Here is a 20,844-nt window from a genome sequence, read left to right on the forward strand (position 1 = left end):
CTCTGTTGCTGTTGTAGAGGGTTTGGTGTGGAGTAGAAAGTGTACTGTTGTGCTTTCAAGCCCCTTTGCTCTCTCATCTTCTCCTGGAGGTAAAAAAACTTACAACTCTGAATTTGATGTGCTTACAAGTTGGGATGTGCCCAAAAAAATTGAAAATGTTCTCAAACATATACAGGTGTCAACCCAACTTCTTAACCCCTTAGAGATGGGTTATGTGTACAGCTTTCATAACAAACTGTGGTCTGCAGGGTATAGCTATATGCACAGCGATGTGCTAGAACACGTGGAGGGGGAAGTTCTGCTATGTGTAGCGGACTCCCTCGCCCAGTGGCTGGACTTGGCATTATAAACTCTGGTGATTTCTGCCAAGAGATTTTTGGGTTAAATGTGGATCTGGATGTTAAAGTCCTATGTGTAGTGTCTTAAATTTTTAATTACTATGATGGGAATATTTAAGAGTGCTCATCTCTAACCATAAGTTTTCTCTCTCAACCCTTTGGTGGTCACAAACCGCACTGTATCATGACTGACCCCATGCTGTTGGTTTATAAGAGGGAGCTCATGTTTTTCCATTAGTTGCAACATCATTTGTTTGGTACCATTAAATACAGGCATATAAAGTGAAGGAAAACCTTCACTTTTCTATAACTTTTGTTTATAAAATACAACTAAGATATTAGGTGCCTATGTTGTGTGTGAAGTACCAAACAAGGCAGGCACAAGTAGGGGAAAGTACCAGTGCATGACAACCCACATTACTGGCCACTTGCCATTTGTTAGTATTGCAGTTAATGGGTTAAGTTTTCAATCCAATGGAGTTCTTAGCCTGGGCATCAAGCATAATTTTTTTTCTATAATTACAAAGATTAACTTTAGTTTGATATTTATTCAGGGTAAAACAAACCACTGTAAGAAATAGGTAAATATCTGTATTAAACAAATATTATATAAACATTGGCAGTTCAGGTACAAGACTTGGTTCATATAATACAATTTATACCTTGGGTTGATTCCATAACCACACTACATACCATAATAAATTAATAAAAACAGGAAATAAAAGATTACACCATAAAACCTCATCTCCAATTTTTTTTTTTTTAACACTCATTACATATTTTTTCTTGGTTATGTTGTAAGTGATACTTTTCCGAATTTTTATAAATTTCAATGTTCTTTCCGCTTAAGAAACTGTATTACATTCTAGCTGTTTATAAAGCTGACATGGAATGAAACAAAAAATGCATCATTAACTTCTTCTTTTTTTTTGTACTGGGAAGTAAACTTTAGCATATACTTTACCAAAGAAAATTAAATACTCTGAAACTTTATATATAAATAAGTATTGGGCTAACATTGAAATATATCCAAAATAAAGGTAGATAAACTATTAATATGAATAAACTTTGGAAGGATATCTTTACACTGAAAAAAAGTGAAGAAATATAGCATACAATGAAAATATAATTTTGCATGTAAATACACACATGATTACTGCTTTTGGATAAAGCGTTTTGTGTTTATTTCCTATGACTGTATTTTCTTTTTGGGCTTCACAGAAGACCCTGAAATATAACAACACTAAAAAAATAGAATTATAACTATTTTACTATTTTTGCTTTACAATCACAATTTGAGTATGACTTGCTGTACTGCTAAAAAGAATCAGGTAAAATGTGTATGCTGCATAAATTCTTCATTCGTATGTATGTAAATCTTAGTTGCCAATATCTCAAGACAGTTTTTCTATTTATGTACAGGTATGCCTTGATCACACTATAGAGAGAAGTACAAAAGAAATCCTCAAATCTATTTCTAATGACATGAACATTTATTTACTTATATGCATAGTATAGAATTTTAATACCAGATTTACAATAGAATTTTATCTGAGCCCCCTTAACACTTAAAAGTATAATTTCAAGCCAGATTAATTACGCACTGAAATACCAAATAAAACCGTAAAGATGATAATAACAATTAAAAAAATAAAGAGCTTCTGTAAAAACACATGAAATTTATCTTTACCAAGGAGTCAAAATTAAAAACAGAGAAAAGGGAAACTGAGATTACATTGTAAAAAAAATGGGGCATTTGATTTAGATATTGCTTATGTAACAAACAAAAAAACGGTTTGAAAAATATGGTCCTATCAGTTATAAAATGAAGTACTGTATGAGACTGGAAATCCCTAAATTTTCTTTATTTAGAGTCAGTCATTTGGAGGGGGGGAGTGTGAAGAAAGTACTGAAATACATCTGGTATAAGGACAGCCGATGTCTATGGGTTATTGCATTAATCACAAATAAATGAATTCTAATACTGTGATTACATATCAGTGACAAGGCAATATTTGTATGGATAATCAAAACCGTATCCTCCTGAAAAATTTAAATTCCTTTAAGATGTTGTTTTTTGTCCCCCTATCCATGAAGAAATTTTTGTACACTAAATTGTACAGCTTTGTTAATTAACTTATTCTGTAAGTCTTGAGCAATCAAAACCAGAAGTTTATTATTGTTATCCTTTAACTTCAAAATAAACGTTTAAATATCAAGTGCAAAAAGCATGTAACCCTGGAATACTTATTGTCTCACTCATTGCAGATATAAAACATTTATATATTCAACCCTGTTAAAATTTCAGCTGCTATATGCTATACTGCTATAAGGAAAAGAAAGAACAAAAGAGTAAGAGAGGGAGAAAGAGAGAGATAGAGAGAGAGAAAAAAAAGTAAAGTGGAATTAAAAACACCAGCTACATATGTGCATTTATTATTAAGAAAATATGAAAAATAATGATTATTACAAGACTCTCAAATAAGGCACTGTACTTCACTATGTAATTATACTGGAGAGAAATGAGGATTAGTCTGAGAGGAAGAAAAATGACTCGTCATTCTGGTCATCTCTTCGTTTTCACTTTACCCTTCTTTGACTGTTTGGAACTGATTTGGAAGTTGTCACCTAAAGTTTTCTGAGTTATGTCAGCACAGATGGGAGAAGGGTCACCAGGGTACACGTCAAGGTCATCCTCTGTTGCTGATTTGCCTTTGGTTCGTCCCTTTCGCCTGTGTACAGTAAATCACAAAATTATTTTTACAAAGTCATATTGATAAAGTATTCTTTCTGGTTTCAAAATTTAATTCAAATGAAATGATCAAAAGGAATTTCCTTGTAAGTCTTGCAATATGTTCAGACTATTTACAGCACTAAAATATTTCCAAAGTAAACAATAGCTAACAGGAAAATCCAAATACATCACACATTTTTATATATTATTATGATATTATTATTATTATTATTAGTGAGAAAGAGAAACAATTCATGCATTATGTACAAGTATATAGTGTTTTGAATATAAACTTCTTTCTCAACTGGGAATGTGATGCTGGGTGTCACCTACTTTGGCATTTAGTCCTTGGTACTTACAAAAAAGTTCTTACAGAATTCAACAATACTAATAAGATGAAGAAAGAGAAAGAAGAAGAAAAGGGGACCATGAAATAATCAAATCAATTAACAACAATGATACGATGTTGCTTTACCTGGAAGGGGAGGCTTGGGAAGGGGCTGCGTATTCCTCCAGCTCCTCATGATGCCTCACTCGAGACAGGAGAGTCAGGTGCAGACAGTCCATGGCAAAGTCTCCTGGCTCCTCTTCGCTCAGCTCGATGTTGTAGGTATTCGCCTGTGGAAAAAAGTGTGTTGAAGTACAAGTTTTACCTACTTCACCTGATTTGCTAAGAGCACTTGTAAAATATTAATTACTTGTAGGCATCTTAAAAAACAATAACAACAATGCTGGGTATACAACCAATCAGGGGAAAATGTTAAGTGTATCAATTATGAACTTATAAAGTAAAGTAAAGTAAAGAAAAGAAAAGAAAAGAAAAGAAAAGAAAAGAAAAGAAAAGAAAAGAAAAGAAAAGAAAAGAAAAGAAAAGAAAAGAAAAGAAAAGAAAAGAAAAGAAAAGAAAAGAAAAGAAAAGAAAAGAAAAGAAAAGAAAAGAAAAGAAAAGAAAAGAAAAGAAAAGAAAAGAAAAGAAAAGAAAAAAAAAACAATGCAACCTATACTTACCAGCATCAAACATGAAAGAAACAGGCGAGAAACTTCCTTTGAGTCATGATTCTGGGCAATCTGACTAAATGGCACCGTTTGCTTCCGTCCATTTTCTGGGAAATAACTTAGCACCTGTAAAAATAAAAATTACTGCATAAAGAAGAATGAAAAAAGAAATATATATATAACATACAGTATCATGTACTCAGTTCAATAAATGCTACTATTCTTTATCTATTTTTTACATTCTTTTACAGATATATGTGTACAGTGCTAGTAAATGTTTGAATGGCTATATAAGAAACAAACCTGTGATCCATAGCTATGTATGTCAAATGTTTTTCTCTCTTCTTCTTCATTTAATTTAGGGGTGATATTGTCTCTCCATTTGTTAACTCTTCTTGCAAGTTCTGAGGAATTCACTTGACCCTAAAAAAAGGAAAAGAGTCAATACCTGCTTACCTCTGTTTCTTTCTATCACAGACATAAACTCATAAAATACGGTATGAACAGACAAAAATCTTTATCTACAACTGACAACCAGTCCAGTTTCTAGCATTACATTTCCCCACGGACATACCTGGGCAGTAGTGATGTAATCAGCAACCCACTTTTGCACAAGGGCTTCATAGTCGCTCCCTGGCTCATCAAACTGACTCTCGTTCAATCTCTTATTTCCACTACCCCCTTCAACGTCTCTCGTGCCATCATGGGGTTCAGGGAGGAACATGGGAGGTGCAGGAAGATCATCGAAATCTAAGAACAGAAAGAAAGTAAAATTGGTAACTGAGTCTGATGCATATTTATATTGATCTCTCTCTGACTCTCTCTCTGACTCACTCACTCACTCAACTCACTCTCTCTACCTAAAGCATCTTAAACTCTTACCTAAGTCAGCTACTCCATCACAGTCGACAGGGTCATCCAGCTCCTTCTCTATTCTCTGCTTCTCCTGGTTTTCCTCCAACACCTTCTGGGCTGCCTCTTCTGGGTCAGCTGCAATGCCCTCCTTCAGCAGCTCCTTCACTCTCTTCTTCTTGCTCAACTCTAGCCTCTTCGCAGCCTCTGACTCCGCCTCCTCCTGCAGCTCCAGAGGTACCTGGGAAGGAGCCACACAGTTGTGAATGACCATGAATTGTTAATGTTCTAGGGAATGATCCATGTAGATCTTTTTGTTCATGTTTTGGAGAAAGTTAAGAAATGTTCGAATATAATAAATGTCTTTTTGAAAGGGGGGGGGGGGGATGTTAATGTTAATACACAGACAATAAGGTATGGGAGATTGATGGTAATAATCTGAAAAAAGAAAAGAGAAAAAGGGGGGAAATGAGGAGGAGGAGGAGGAGGGGGAAATGAGGAGGAGGAGGAGGAGGAGGAGGGAGAAATGAGGAGGAGGGGGAAATGAGGAGGAGGAGGAGGAGGAGGAAGAGGGGGAAATGAGGAGGAGGAGGAGGAGGGGGAAATGAGGAGGAGGAGGAGGAGGGGGAAATGAGGAGGAGGAGGGGGAAATGAGGAGGAGGAGGAGGAGGAAATGAGGGGGAAATGAGGAGGAGGAGGGGGAAATGAGGAGGAGGAAGAGGGGGAAATGAGGAGGAGGAGGAGGAGGGAGAAATGAGGAGGAGGAGGAGGGGGAAATGAGGAGGAGGAGGAGGAGGGGGAAATGAGGAGGAGGAGGAGGAGGGGGAAATGAGGAGGAGGAGGAGGGGGAAATGAGGAGGAGGAGGAGGAGGAGGAGGGGGAAATGAGGAGGAGGAGGGGGAAATGAGGAGGAGGAGGAGGGGGAAATGAGGAGGAGGAGGAGGGGGAAATGAGGAGGAGGAGGAGGAGGGGGAGATGAGGAGGAGGAGGAGGGGGAAGCGAGGAGGAGGAGGAGGGGGAAATGAGGAGGAGGAGGAAGAGGGGGAAATGAGGAGGAGGAGGAGGAGGAGGAGGGGGAAATGAGGAGGAGGAGGAGGAGGAGGAGGGGGAAATGAGGAGGAGGAGGAAGAGGGGGAAATGAGGAGGAGGAGGAGGAGAGGGAAATTAGGAGGAGGAGGAGGAGAGGGAAATTAGGAGGAGGAGGAGGAGGGGGAAATGAGGAGGAGGAGGAGGAGGGGGAAATGAGGAGGAGGAGGAGGAGGGGGAAATGAGGAGGAGGAGGAGGAGGGGGGAAAGAGGAGGAGGAGGAGGAGGGGGAAATGAGGAGGAGGGGGAAATGAGGAGGAGGAGGGGGGGGAAATGAGGAGGAGGAGGAGGGGGAAATGAGGAGGAGGAGGAGGGGGAAATGAGGAGGAGGAGGAGGAGGAGGAGGGGGAAATGAGGAGGAGGAGGAGGAGGGGGAAATGAGGAGGAGGAGGAGGAGGAGGGGGAAATGATGAGAAGGAGGAGGAGGGGGAAATGAGGAGGAGGAGGAGGAGGGGGAAATGAGGAGGAGGAGGAAGAGGGGGAAATGAGGAGGAGGAGGAGGAGAGGGAAATTAGGAGGAGGAGGAGGAGGGGGAAATGAGGAGGAGGAGGAGGAGGGGGAAATGAGGAGGAGGAGGAGGAAATGAGGAGGAAATGATGATGATGATGATGAGGAGGAGGAGGAGGAGAAGAAAAAGGAGGAGGAGGAGAAGAAGAAGAAGAAGAAGGAGGAGGAGGAGAAGAAGAAGGAGGAGGAGAAGAAGAAGAAGGAGGAGGAGGAGAAGAAGAAGGAGGAGGAGGAGGAGGAGGAGGAGGAGGAGGAGGAGGAGAAGAAGGAGGAGGAGAAGAAGGAGGAGGAGAAGAAGGAGGAGGAGGAGGAGGAGAAGGAGGAGGAGGAGGAGGAGAAGGAGGAGAAGGAGGAGGAGGAGAAGGAGGAGGAGGAGAAGAAGGAGGAGAAGAAGAAGAAGAAAGAGCAAGAGCGAGAGTGAAAGAGAGGCAAGAAAAAGAACAAAAAAGAAAGGGAAAAAGGGGGGGATGGGAAATAATAAAATAAAGAAGAAAGAAAGGAAGAAAAAAATGAATAAGAAAGAAAATAATAAATAATAAATAATAAATAAATAAAGTAGAAAAAGAGAGGGAGGAAGGATGACAACAATTACTCACTCCATACCTTCCTGTTTTTGCTGGATGTATCCACTATGCCATTTGTGACAAAGGTCTCAATGGATGGAAGACTCTTCTCCACCTTCTTCTCAGCATCTTCTGTGTTCTCCTTATTCTCTTTGTTCTTTGCCTTCTTTGGACGAGATCGGGACTGAAGGGAAAAGTGTATTTAATAAGAAGAGTGAGAGGAACTTCTTTGTGCCTGCTGCCTAAGTAATAATGGTTAAGTATGTATGTATAATCCCCTTGTGGGTGGGTCCTGATATTATAATTTGGGTTTCTGTGGGCAAGATTTTAAAGTCTAAGTGCCAGTAGGAGTTACTGGCTTGTATCAAATACTAAAGATACTAAAACAATTATGCACAACAATACAACTCCCAACCACTTCCTAACTTCCCCTTCAACAGCCACAACCAACCCTATTCAACTAATCCCACATTATGCCAATAAATGATAACTAAATGCATTTTGGGCTTCCTTACTCTCATTTACAAATCAAAGAATGTTTTCTCAAAAAGTGGCAGTTGCTGAATATCTGCCTGCCTGTGGATGTTTCAGATCCCTCTAGCCAGTCTGGGAGGGGATAAAATCTCAAAGGACCTAATATTAATAAACAAACTAATTTTAGATACCATGGAAAACCAACAAAGCATTACCTAAAGCTTGCAAACCCCAGCAACTGCAACATCTAACAAGCAATAAAATGACACATACTGGGGTAGTCCGGTGACAGGTGCAAGGCAGGGGCTTCCGCAGGCGCCCTGCTCTTATAGGCCGCTTGGCAGGGGTCACTGCATGGGGGTCTTGTGGCTTCCAGGTGTCTGTTAACTTTAACTTTGCAACAACTTCCTTCTCCTGCCCTCCTCGCCGTCTTAGCCCATACCTGGAATGAGATGTAATGATAATAAGGATTATAACAGACATTCTTTTAAGCATTCCATGATCATTGGAATATACTCTGTTAAGTAATACCATGTATCTTACGGATGACACACTTATACAATGTACAAACATTATGGCGTTTCACATTAGCAAGGTGACAGCAATCTCTACATATACTTATCATATTCTCAAGAAATTAAGTCACAAAAAGCATAAAGAGGAAAGTAAGAAGAAGAAAATAATTAAGCAACTAAAGAAGAGCAAGCCCACCTTCCATTGGGGAGGTCAATGACTGTCAAGTTGTTGTTGATGTTCTCCTGATCTTTACTCTTGTCCTTCTTCTCTTCTCCCTCTTTCTCCACCTCCATGGGCTGCTCTTCCTCCTGTATGGCCGGTCCCAGGTCGTCGTCCAAGTCCACTGCCCCGTCATCTGCATCAATGCCGACATCATCATCTGAGGATTGCAAGACATGATAAATGATACAAATACACAAAGAAATGAAGATTGAAAATAAGAATAGAAATAAGAATGTTTGATTGTGGAAATTTATAAAGGAAATACATAAGTATAAATACTAAGAACTTATGATATGACTCTCATGTTCTAATCATATGCCCCTTTATTTTTAAACACACTGACTTGTAGCAACTGGGGCAGTTAATTAAATGGTTGCACAAAACCATCTTTGGCACTCATGAGAAATTTGAATGTTTGCTTGGGATTTTGTCTGTACATTGCATTGACAGAAAATCAGAGACATAATGAAACTGCATGCACATCCTATATTGTTTTACTGAACAATAAACATGGTTTGGTTTCCATAACTATCAAGTTTCGTGCTTATCAAGAGCATACAACTAAAAAGTGACTTATACTACTTCAGAGAAATGTTGCTAGAAAAAGAAAAAGAAATGGATGATGACAAAGAACAAGTACAATATGTACACCTAATACAGTTCCACATCTCCCAGAACCCCAAAAGCACGGCTAAAATCCAAAACGACCAACCTGCTTCTGCTTCCACGGGTCCCAGAGGCACGTCAGGCACGGGTGGGAAAAGCTCAGCTGCAGGGGGATCCAATGGGGTGACTGGGATTTCCTTGTCGCTCTCAGGTTCTGTGAGCCTCTCCCCTGCCTCTGCATTTTCCTTTTGAGGCTGAGGGTAGAAGAAGTACAGAATGAGTATAGTTGAAGGGATGGTAAGAACAGATGATGAAACAGATAGATATTAATTGCTTTACCCCAAAGAACTGCACAATCTACAACCTCTATGTTCATTTAGCTGCAAAAAAGTATATGAATTTTCAAGTTTCACTAATGCATAGTTTGGTTGTAAGCCTCTGAAGAGCTCAAATTTATGCACCACATATTGTATATTTTCTTGTCATATCTCAAATATGGGTGTTGAGTTGGAAAAGTCTTCACAATTACCTCTTCCATATGAATGGAAATGGGGATTAATTGCCATGAATGTGGAAGTAAAACATAAAACCACGTATTTTAGAAAACAAAACCATAAAATCTGCAGAAGGCAGAATTAAATTTGTCAAAAAGCATCATAATTATGCTCAATATGTTTCAGTCACAAGAAGACACAGGCAGAAAAACATGGCTACGTATTAGCTCAGGCAGAGCACTGTTTACATGGGGAACGAGACAGGGTGAGGATCTTGTTGTGGCTAAAGGAAATTTGCCAAATAGTCTCAGGTATGTTAGTGGACACTCCACGTGTCATTTGAAATAGATGTGTCAAAAAATCCTGTCTCTCTTTGATGGGTCTTACTTAAATGTGGCAGAGAACTTTTGGAGTTAAATCAAATAACACAAGATGAAATATGAAAGGAAATTAAAGAATCGAAGAAAAATAAAATCAGAAAAAAGGAAAACAAAGAATTAAGGCACAAAAACTACCCACAAATAATATATCTGCAATCCCTTCAAAGACAACACAAACAACTCCTAACCTCAGGGACAGTCGGGGAGACAAAGAGGACGTTGGCTGCCTCGCGCAGGATCTCGGCCGGCACCTCGAGGCACAGCATACCCATGGGCGTGACATATGACCGGTTGATTCTGAAGTCATCTTTAGTGCCAAACATCTCGCTATTCTTCATCAGCAGGTTGATACGGTACTGGGACTTTTCACCTTCCTTCTCCACCAGGTGAAGGGGAGTGGCCGGCATGAATCTAAACGGTGCAAAGGGGAGAGATTGGGGTTGATTCTTGTGTATTTCAAACGCATGATGAAAGTAAACTGGGATCAATATACGTGTAAGTTATACATGTTCGTGTGCATGCAAGTACCTGTGAAAACTGAGGGGGATTACATTATGCAGAGGGTAAGTAAGTAAGTAAGTAAGAACAGCCAAGGACAGGCAGAATATTTACATAAAGTGCTAACTACTGGAAAATCTGTACATAACATTTGTTTTCATATTTCAGATTACATAAAACTTGTAATACAAATATACACTTATAGACAGCCCCAGAGTTAATGATTTCTGACTTGGAAATTTCAAAGATCCTTAAATTCAGAAAAGTAAGAGATACATGAAGTTTAGCCCAAAATTTGCCTGGTGAATGCAAAACAAAAACTTAGATCTCTCCTATACATTTTGATTTGTTGACATCTAACAATAATTATGATAATGCCGATAATGTCATATGAAAAAATAATCAACACAGGATGTAATCATGTGGAATATCACCTTTTTTTCTAGCAAAAGGAAAAAAGTAAAAATTTAGAGAGCAGAGATATTCCAAATTAAAGTTGATCTTTAAAGAAAACAGAACTAAAAATATATCTAACACATGGAAAATTGTACAGACAAAAACACTAATTTTAACTAGTAACTATCAAGAGCTATTACCTCAAATTACTGAATTATGACACCACAAAGAGGAAAATGAAGAGGGAAATAGTATAATAGAAAGAAAAATATGGAACAACATGAGAGAGAGAGAGAGAGAGAGAGAGAGAGAGAGAGAGAGAGAGAGAGAGAGAGAGAGAGAGAGAGAGAGAGAGAGAGAGAGAGAGAGAGAGAGAGAGAGAGGGGGGGGGGGGCTTACATCTTAAATTATTTAATCAGTCTTAAAAATCTCCACTACTATTGCATGGTGAGCAGGTACAAAACAAAGCACCACCACCAATTTTTTTTTTCTTAAATACAAGAAAAACCTATACCATGGCTTGCAAAACCACCTTTCCTCAGTGAAGAACCTTAAACCCATCTTGGCACAAGTATACTTTCAAAACCCCTACATGTTATGGTTAACACTCAAAACCACATATTTGATACAGATTCTATCTAAATTCAACCATTTACCTGCTGGCATTATTTAGTTTAAACTAAATGCTAAGAATTATGGTTATATACACATACACACACCAGATTGAATTACATAGTACTATACATTAGACTCCTTCTCAAGCTATAGGTTCTGGGAGTAAATACAGAGAATGTGGTTGCACTGCATATTTCATACTCACATACTAATCCAGCTTTTGTGCAATATTGAAAGCAGTTGTGAATAGTTTATAACCTCAGTCAAATAGCCCCAAGTTAAGAAGTTTCCGGAAATCAGCAAGCACCACATTCTACTCTCTCTTGACCGGTAATCGGAGCAAAAACATTCAAACGGAATATACATTATCTATTCCCACTCGGACGTCCCTGGATGGCAGTGCATGCTTGTAGAAGAGAGAGAGCAGAGACCCACCAGGAATAGGAAAGTGTATCATGCAGGCCAGAGGACTCAACTTGAAAGAAGTTTGTGTTTTGGCAATCTCAGGAAGTCATGGAGATGCACTATCATTTGAATGCATACACGCTTATATAAACTGTACTTGCCCGTATGACTTCGGCTTATAACAAGACTATAACATTGTGTCACTTTGGAAGTCTGGGACCACATGCAGGAACATGATATGGCAGTTGATAAGTAATATAACCTTTGTCTGCTGTAATACTATTAATAATATCATTATCAAAGTAACACAACAAATGTGCATGTCGTGTGCATTTGTGTACATGTGTATATAAATGCATGTATGTCTATATATGTATGTATATATATGTATATATATACATATACATGTTTGTGTGTGTTCACCACAGAACAGAACAGAACAGGAAAAAAAAAAAAAAAAAAAAAAAAAAAAAAAAAAAAAATATATATATATATATATATATATATATATATATATATATATATATATATTATATTAGAAGTCAGCAGATTAAGGTTAGCATTAACACATGTATATTAATAGCAGTCAGGCTCCCAAATTCAACTGAATACAGTAACTCGCAACTAATCAAACCAGTCTGCAGAATGCCACTCAACACCACTCAGTGTAATTCCTATCACTTTTTTCCTAGCAAATTTTAAAAGCACTGCTACAATTTTGCTTAAATTAGTTCATCAGTCGTATCTTTCAGATACTAATCAGTACTCCTAAACCAAACCAATTAAATAACTATGCCATAAAAGAGAAAAAATACTGGATTAAAAGATGTATTTACATGATAAGGACCTGAATATAGCAGGAGAAAATAATTTCAAAAACGAAAATCCTGCTAAGCAGACCCTTTACCCAATACCCCCACACCCATCACCTTAAACAAACAAATTGATTCACCCAAAGTAAAAACAAAAACAAAAAAACAACCCAAAACGTCCTATAAAACAAATGTGCAAATTTCTCCTCCCCAATGTTTTCTGCATATTGGCTTTCTGGGCATCCCACAGGGGAGATTACTGTATGCAGCATCACACACAAGCTAAAGCATCGTCTCTGGTCTGGCTGGTAATGTCAAGATACCTTCGCTTCTCTCGACTGATCCAAATATACCTGGGTTGCTGAGCTGAGCCCACGTTATACACAGCCATCCCTCTTCTGTGGGGGGAGGGATGTGCAACACAATGTATCAACTTCAAAAGGGCAACGTTTATGATCTGTATATCCAGAATCTCAAGTGTTTTAGTTATTTTTTTCTCATTCAAGCATTTGTAACTGAACACCAGTCTTACCATCAAATGTTCAGAAACATTAAAGAACTAGTCACTTCCTATTATATTCTATATCAACATTCAGCATGAATAATGAATAGTAGCAAAATACGGTACAATGTTAAGACATCAAATATAGATATAAAACATAAAAATACCAGAAAGATGACTTATCTAACTGACACTGCACAAGACAGAAAACACTGAGAGGAGGAGGAGGAGAGGGAGGGAGGGAGGGAGGGAGGGAGGGAGGGAGGGAGAGAGGGAGAGGGAGGGAGAGAGGGAGAGGGGGAGGGAGGGAGAGAGAGAGAGGGAGGGGAGAGAGAGAGAGAGAGAGAGAGAGAGAGAGAGAGAGAGAGAGAGAGAGAGAGAGAGAGAGAGAGAGAGAGAGAGAGAGAGAGAGAGAGAGAGAAAGGGGGGGAGGGGGAGGGAGGGATGAAGGAAAAGTATAACTATACTTATATTCCTTGTTAGGATACTTAACTTATATATTCGATTTTGAATTATTTCAAATCATTCAATATAAAAGGCTATGAAAGAGATTATCTATAGTCTTTTAAGTTTTATATATAGATAAATGTGAAATAAACAATTATAGTGTGCTTAATAAAAAAGAAAAAAGAAAAATTAAGAGGAAAGAAGAAAGAAAAATGTAAGAAGTATGCATAAATCAAGGGATATACTGCATCAACTTACTATTAATAGGGATTATCTAACAGATTTGATCCCTGCAAATAAATACAGTATGATCTTTCCTAAGTTTAATACCATTGTGATTCATTTCATAATCATAACCTTATGACCATAAAATACACTAAAAAGAATGTGTACAAATTGTGTAAAAAAAAGTCCTATAGATTTTAATTGTTAAGGCCTTATCACACTAGCACTTTTACAGTCAATTACTTTATTTCTGTTAGAATTTAAGGCTTTCCTCATGCATCAAATGCCTTTAGGAAATCTCCCAGACCTAAACCACAGCGACTGTTTTAGCTTTATAATTTCCATCTTGATCTTGACCTTCGGAGGATCTTTTCTACTATAATGTTTTTGAATTAACATACAATATAGTAGATTCCTTTAGATAACAATCTCTACCTAAAATAATGCTTTATGTTTGAGGATGCTTGTGTGATTCCTCGGACCTGCTTGGCAATTAATTTGTTTACAAGAGTGATGGTTCTCTGCCAGTGTGTCAGAATTTGATCTTTCGCATACAGAAAGTTCACATAGAAAAACTGCAGTTCTAGTGTGGTTGGGCGTTTAGTTAGCACTAGTTATTTGTAAAATTAACGGTAGGACAAACAGTGTAAAATTTTCAAACTTTAATGCTGTATCTTCTGAATGTATAGATATATACATATATATACACACACTGTTCATAATGTATCTATCTTGCTAGATAATATCCTTTAAAAATTACATTTTGCACTTGTGTTTATATTATGTTCAACTCACTACAGTTTTACTTTTGCACATGGGCTATTTACATATCCAAACACTGTAATAAGCTTTCTGCAAGGTGCAAGGTACCCAATGCTTTCCTAGTCATTTTTAAAGTGTTGCCTTGATATCAGACAATTTCCCTTTAAAAGTATAATTTTCAAAGCTCACTCATCTCTATAAACATGTGATTTTACAGACCAATTTTACACATGGAAATACCAATCTTCCTTTCAGGCACCTGTCGACCAGTAAAGGCAGTGGTTACTATGTGCATCTTCCAGATCCTTTGTCATTAGTGCAAGTAATACATTAGGGGTGATGCATAAACATAAGGGGGTTAAAAGTTGAGACCTTGTTAGCATGATATGCAATCATTAACTTTGAAACAGGAAAAACATATTTGTATTAGTAACTGTGCACAGAAAAGGAGTGCCAAGTAGGAAGAGGTAGAGAAGAAAAAGAAAAGGGAGGGAGAGGAGAAAGAAATAGAGAGAAGAAGAAGAACAAGAAGGAGAGAGAGAGAAAGAAAGAGACAGAGGGAGAAAAGAGAAAGAGAGAGAGAAAAGAGAAAAGAGAAAAGAGAGAGAGAGAGAGAGAGAGAGAGAGAGAGAGAGAGAGAGAGAGAGAGAGAGAGAGAGAGAGAGAGAGAGAGAGAGAGAGAGAGAGAGAGAGAGAGAGAGAGAGAGAGAAAAAAGAGGAGGGACAGAAGGAGAAGGAGAGACAAAGAGACAAAGAAAGAAAGAAGAAAAAAGGTTCTACATCTTACCAACTTCGTGATCACAACAAAAACTCAGACACAGCTTAAGAGGCAAAGAAAAGGATGAATATTGGAATACTTTGAGTGATCAATCTTCTGAATATCAAAAAATCTGAAACACTACACACTGCTGGATTACTGAAGGGTAAGTCATATATTCTTTAAGAGGGTTAAAAGATCTTATGCACGTACGCACACACACACACACACACACAAAATCTATACAGTTAACAGAAAAGAACTGTCACTATTTAATGTGAATTTCACAAATTTTAATGTCTATTGTTTTGACTGTCTGAGGTATGTGAAAGGAAAGACGCGAGAAAAAAGATTATTCTGACAAGTTGTCTAATTTAGTACAAGACTGAACTCAATCTACCCGACCACTTACACCAGTCATTACCCCTTTTGGCTCAAATTAATGGACTTTAAGATTAAGAGCTTATGTTTAATATCCAGATTACATTCTCATTTTCATTTACATGCAACAAATATTCCTAAAAAATGTGCATAAGACTGTGCCTTTACAAATCTCTATACATATGTAACATATCTGAATTCAATGTTGACTTCAAATTTCCTTAATTACTTATTAAATAAATATTAAATTTAAAGTACCAAGGCCAATTCCCTCACCTGACAATTTAATGCAACTTGCTAAGGTATTGAACTGCAGTTGCATTTCATTTTTGTTTTGGATAGATCCAAAATAGGTAGAAAAAATATATGTAATACCAATCTCATATACCAAAATTAATTATATTGGGAATGGAAAAGAAAGAAATAAAAATAAAAAGGAAAAGAGCGAGAGAGAGAGAGAGAGAGAAAAAAAAGAAAAAAGAAAAAAAAAGAAAAAAGAAAAAGAAAATGAAAAAGAAAAAAAGAAAGAAAGAAAAGAAGACAACATTTTTGTTTCGATGCAAATAATAAAAGGCAACAGAGAAACTACACTCCTGTAAACCTGATTATTTTGGTAATGCAGTCAACACATATTCCACATTATGATGTTCATCAATGATCATGTATCAATAAACATCAACTTTTTTCAGTTAAATCTTGTCTTCTGTCCATAACATTCAGTCTCCAAGTCCAAGTTTATATCTATTTATGCTTTGCCTCTAAATACACACTATCTATTCATCTATGTATTACAAACTTCACAAACATGCACTAGATCTAAATGACAAACACACAAACGTAACATATATACATATATATATATATATATATATATATATATATATATATATATATATATATTTTAAATAGTCTTTAATATGCATGCTTCATGACTTCTAACTAATCTTCATATAACTTCTCTGCATGGAACATTTTCTGGCAAAGACACAGAACTTTCGTGACGTATCAACTATGAATCTATTGCAAGTGTAAAACCTAAATCACAGGTCTAAACGGGGCTAAGAGAGGTAATGGGGCCTTGAACGACCTTCTCTTCTACTGTTACACTCACTTGAAGTTTTTATGGCGATAGTCGTCATCTTCCTCCAGTTCGTCCTCCTCACGCATGTTGATATTCCGTCCCTCCCTGATGTTATCCACGGACTGAAACTCAATGCTCGCATCAAGAATGGACTTGCCTCCTGCCCCTCCCCCTAGGTCTTTCCCTGCTGGACCACCCATCTCCACACTCCGCCGACTGGAGAGCAGGTCCAACATTTGCAGCACCATCTGCCAGAGGAACTCCACCTGAGGAAGAAAATACAGTTAGGTCCACTTTTACTGTTGGTTAGATCTGAAATTCTGTAACCTTTCAGTTACACTATAAATATGTCTGTCAGCAGCAAAATGTACTGCTTTTTTTTACTGTGAGGAAGAGGGGAAAGTAAGAGACATGTATATAGAGGGACACAAAGTAATCACTCCAAATTAACAATGACAAATATGAAATAGTTCAAGTCCAAGAGACCTGCAACAACAATGCACTTGCTCCATACAAGGTAAGAAAGGGCACCAAGCTAGAAATAATTACCTTTTTGCTGTACACTGTGGCTGAGCCCTGAATCAACATGGCCGCCTCAGCAAAGTTCATCATCGTTTCCCCTCCATCGAAAGTAATTTGTACTTCTGCCAGTTCCTCAAGATACTCCTCTAGATACTGGAAGAGGTAAACATATTTTAGTACAATTAAGGCAAAAGTCTGATAAATGCCTAATGTACCAAGCTCTGAATCTGTGCCTTGTTCTTTAACCATAATACTGATATGTGATCTCATTCTGAAATATTCCTGTGCACAAAAGGATGAGAATAATGTTTGTTCACCCAATCAAATTGTGAAAGGAATGAGAAGAATGAAGAGAAGGAAGCTACAATACTAACTACATGTTAAGCTAATGATGATGAAATAGTATGACATACATGCTATCTCCACCAAGATCTTTGATGACTTTTTATTTCTATTTTTAACAGCACTATACAAATTATAATGTCAAAGAGAACAATAACATTATGCATATCACCTGCATTAGGGGAGGGAGGGAGGGAGGGAGGGAGGGAGGGAGGGAGGGAGGGAGGGGAGAGAGAGAGAGAGAGAGAGAGAGAGAGAGAGAGAGAGAGAGAGAGAGAGAGAGAGAGAGAGAGAGAGAGAGAGAGAGAGAGAGAGAGAGAGAGAGAGAGAGAGAGAGAGAGACTTTTCCCCAGAAATTCAATAAATGGTGTAATGAGGTGAGGTCATATAGGCCCTAGTAATTAATGCCATGGTGGCAGAGCACTTGTGGAGCCATCTGTGTGGTAACAAAATCCACAAAAAAATTACAGTGGACAGCACATGATTAGCATCAACAGGTTAACTCTGGGTAGTAATCAAATTTGCTCTTCCTATTTTTGAACAATTCTACATACTAGGTACTCCATTCGCATCTCGCAAAACAAAACCTCTGAAGCTGTAAATAAAAACATTTTTTAAATCCAAATGAATCCTGACCTTTGCTATGTCCACTTCCCAGTTTTTGGTCAGGTCACGAATGGGGTTGAGGAAGACGGAGAAGCGGGCCTCCAAATCCTGGGATGGGGACGTTTGTCGCATTTTGGTGGCCACAGGAGATGCATGCAAGTATTAACCTGAGAGGGAGAGAGAAAAAAGGATTCTAATTACAGACAATATATAATAATAGTAATAATAATAATAATATTTACAGACAATATGCAATGTGAAAAAAGAAAGAAATATCTATCTTTAAATATATACCAGAGAAAGCAATCTTAATCAATACATAGTTGTTCAAATTTGAAAAAGGGAGAGTGAACGAATTAATAACAGCTGTCAACGTCATTAATTCAAATAATTTGTGTGACTTCATTTTGTAGTCGTTACTGATGGTCACTAAGAATATATATATTAAAAAAATCAATCAATCAATCACCCTAACTTAAAACAAATATCCGTAAAACATTCTGATACTTTTTTTGAGGTTTCGTGGAGAAAAGAATCCCACCTGGCTATTATTGGACAGGTGCCATGTTTCGAGAATAGGCCTAACCAGCAGTCTCCGATGAGTTGAACGAGTTAAATATAAATCTAAGCCATTTCTTCTTCTAAATCTGGTTTTAAATATTTTTGAGCCAAGAAATACATACAAATAGATATAAGAACAATATAACATGTAGATATATTTTAATTTAAGTGACAGTAAGTACAGTAATGTGAAGACATTATTCCAAGCATTCATTATGCATACTGAAAGCACTATTTACAGCAGTCAGTTGGTAATGCAAAATCATTATATCTATAACAAATTGAATGACACTGAGTGAACTAGCCTAGTTGATAATAAAAATAAAAAACAAACTAACAAATAAATAGAGGATTAAAAGATAGAAAAAACAAACATTATGTTGATTATATATATATATATATATATATATATATATATATATATATATATATATATATATATATATATATATATATATAATGATAATGATAATGATAATAATAATAATAACAATAATAAAAATAAAAAAGGGACTGCAAGATTCAATATATAGACAATTGCTTGTCCTCACAATTGTACTCCCCTGAATAAGTGATGTGAATGTACAGTACTGGCATTCTGCATGGCTTTCAGTGTTTAACATGAAACTAGCAATTTTTAAAATTTAGCATTATAATTTTCTTTTCTTTTTTTAAGTATTTATATTTGTAGACTCGATGGCTCACCAGGTTATGGCACCCAGGTACTGCCCTGCTCTCGCGTTCATGCACTCAAGCTTTTCTAGCGCCATGAGTCATTAGGACCCAACCCTTCCTGGCACACTGGAGGTGGTAACCTACAGAACCTACAGGTTGAGGGTATGTATTTTTGACCACTTTGCATTTCTATTTCTTGTTTACATTATCTTTGTTGATCAGATTAATGAAAAATAACACAATTAAAACACAAAACATAATAAAATCCATTTGGAAGTTATTCACGATGCCATTCCTGTTTCTTCTTCCCGTGCCGATAGCGAAGGCCGACAAACCACCCCGGGGGCATCCTCAACACCCACATCCACACGTAACTCACTCGGAGTCACTCCTCGTTTCACACAAATTTGCCAGATATGTCGACAGGCTCCACTTTGCCAAAATAAGCACGACCGCAGCTTGTTCACCTTTGCCGGAGTGCCGAGGCCAACGCATCACTTGGGAAAGAAACTCACAGGTGTTGATGACCAAATATGGCCTTCGTTTTACCTTTAAGAGATTATCCATAAGCATTTGACAGTTGTATCTGCTGTGCTTATTTCTATGGGCTTACGTGTTTCTCTCTCGCCTGAGGTCCTCTTTGGAACACTGAACTCTCCTCCTAAACTTGCCAATTCTGCGTCTCTCGGAATAAATTAACGCTAATGTATGTCTCCGAGGGTATATTTCTCACCAAAAAGAGAAAGAGAGAGGAAAAAAAGGTCGAATCAGCACAATGATGCAACACAACAAAAGGCCATAAACACCACCTTCCACCCACTTCATTGACTAATATCTCGCTCAATTTAATTTTTTTTCGGGCTTTGGCTGCCCTTAACGACGCCAGCCTCGCATCGCCCGCGGGGGAAAAATCGAGGGAAAAAAAGGAGGAAATAAATGGTTTCTTTCAAGTTCAATCGTGCAATCCGCTCCGACCCGAAACCCCGCCAAGTCCAACTTTCCTTTCCTCCTTTTCTCCCTTATCTCCTTCGCTTCTCTCCCTTTTCGCGTCCTCCCCCTCTTCCCCAATCCCTCCCGCACTTACCGACAGGTACGTCACGCGTCGTAATGCAACACGGGACCGAAAACGAGAGAAAATAATACGAGCTCTCAGGTTGCGGTGTAGAGAGCGACCGCCATGTTATCGCCTCAATTTTGAAGTTGAAGGAGGAAGCGAGCGCGGAGGGAAATTTGGCCTATTTTCACGCTAATCACGGCTTTCATTCCTCTTTTATGGTGTCTATCGGCTCGATTGCTTACTACATGGCGTTTGAAGAGGATTTTGAGGTGTGTGGGTATGGTTTATTCAAGGAAATTGGGGTTTATTTACATTTTTTTCTCCGTTGTTTGGGCAGTCGACAATTTCGAATGTCATTGGTCCGTTTGAATGAATTTGTTGTTTTTCGTATTTTTGTCTTTGAATGACATTTAATGGGTCAGGAATGAACAG

General features: G+C 37.8%; 1 protein-coding gene across 3 annotated transcripts; it reads right to left on the bottom strand.

Annotated features, from left to right (window-relative positions):
* Positions 1-911: 911 nt before the first annotated feature.
* LOC125045152 (condensin-2 complex subunit H2-like) lies at positions 912-20,549 on the bottom strand. 3 transcript variants are annotated; one of them, XM_047642295.1, is made up of 16 exons: positions 20,440-20,549; positions 18,150-18,286; positions 17,199-17,324; positions 16,680-16,915; positions 12,818-12,892; positions 9,957-10,179; positions 9,001-9,148; positions 8,262-8,445; positions 7,824-7,992; positions 7,117-7,260; positions 4,951-5,161; positions 4,643-4,818; positions 4,372-4,491; positions 4,081-4,194; positions 3,548-3,690; positions 912-3,070 (listed from the first exon to the last, which is right to left on the bottom strand). In XM_047642295.1, the coding sequence occupies exons 2-16, from the start codon at positions 18,249-18,251 to the stop codon at positions 2,905-2,907; spliced, it is 2,337 nt and encodes a 778-aa protein (XP_047498251.1). In that variant the 5' UTR covers positions 18,252-18,286; positions 20,440-20,549; the 3' UTR covers positions 912-2,904. The 3 variants fall into 3 exon arrangements, with proteins under 3 accessions (XP_047498251.1, XP_047498249.1, XP_047498252.1); XM_047642293.1 differs by lacking the exon at positions 20,440-20,549 and adding an exon at positions 19,386-19,409; XM_047642296.1 differs by lacking the exons at positions 12,818-12,892; positions 20,440-20,549.
* Positions 20,550-20,844: the final 295 nt, after the last annotated feature.

The sequence above is a fragment of the Penaeus chinensis genome, chromosome 36, assembly GCF_019202785.1.
Source record: "Penaeus chinensis breed Huanghai No. 1 chromosome 36, ASM1920278v2, whole genome shotgun sequence".
Taxonomy (NCBI): Eukaryota; Metazoa; Arthropoda; class Malacostraca; order Decapoda; family Penaeidae; genus Penaeus; species Penaeus chinensis.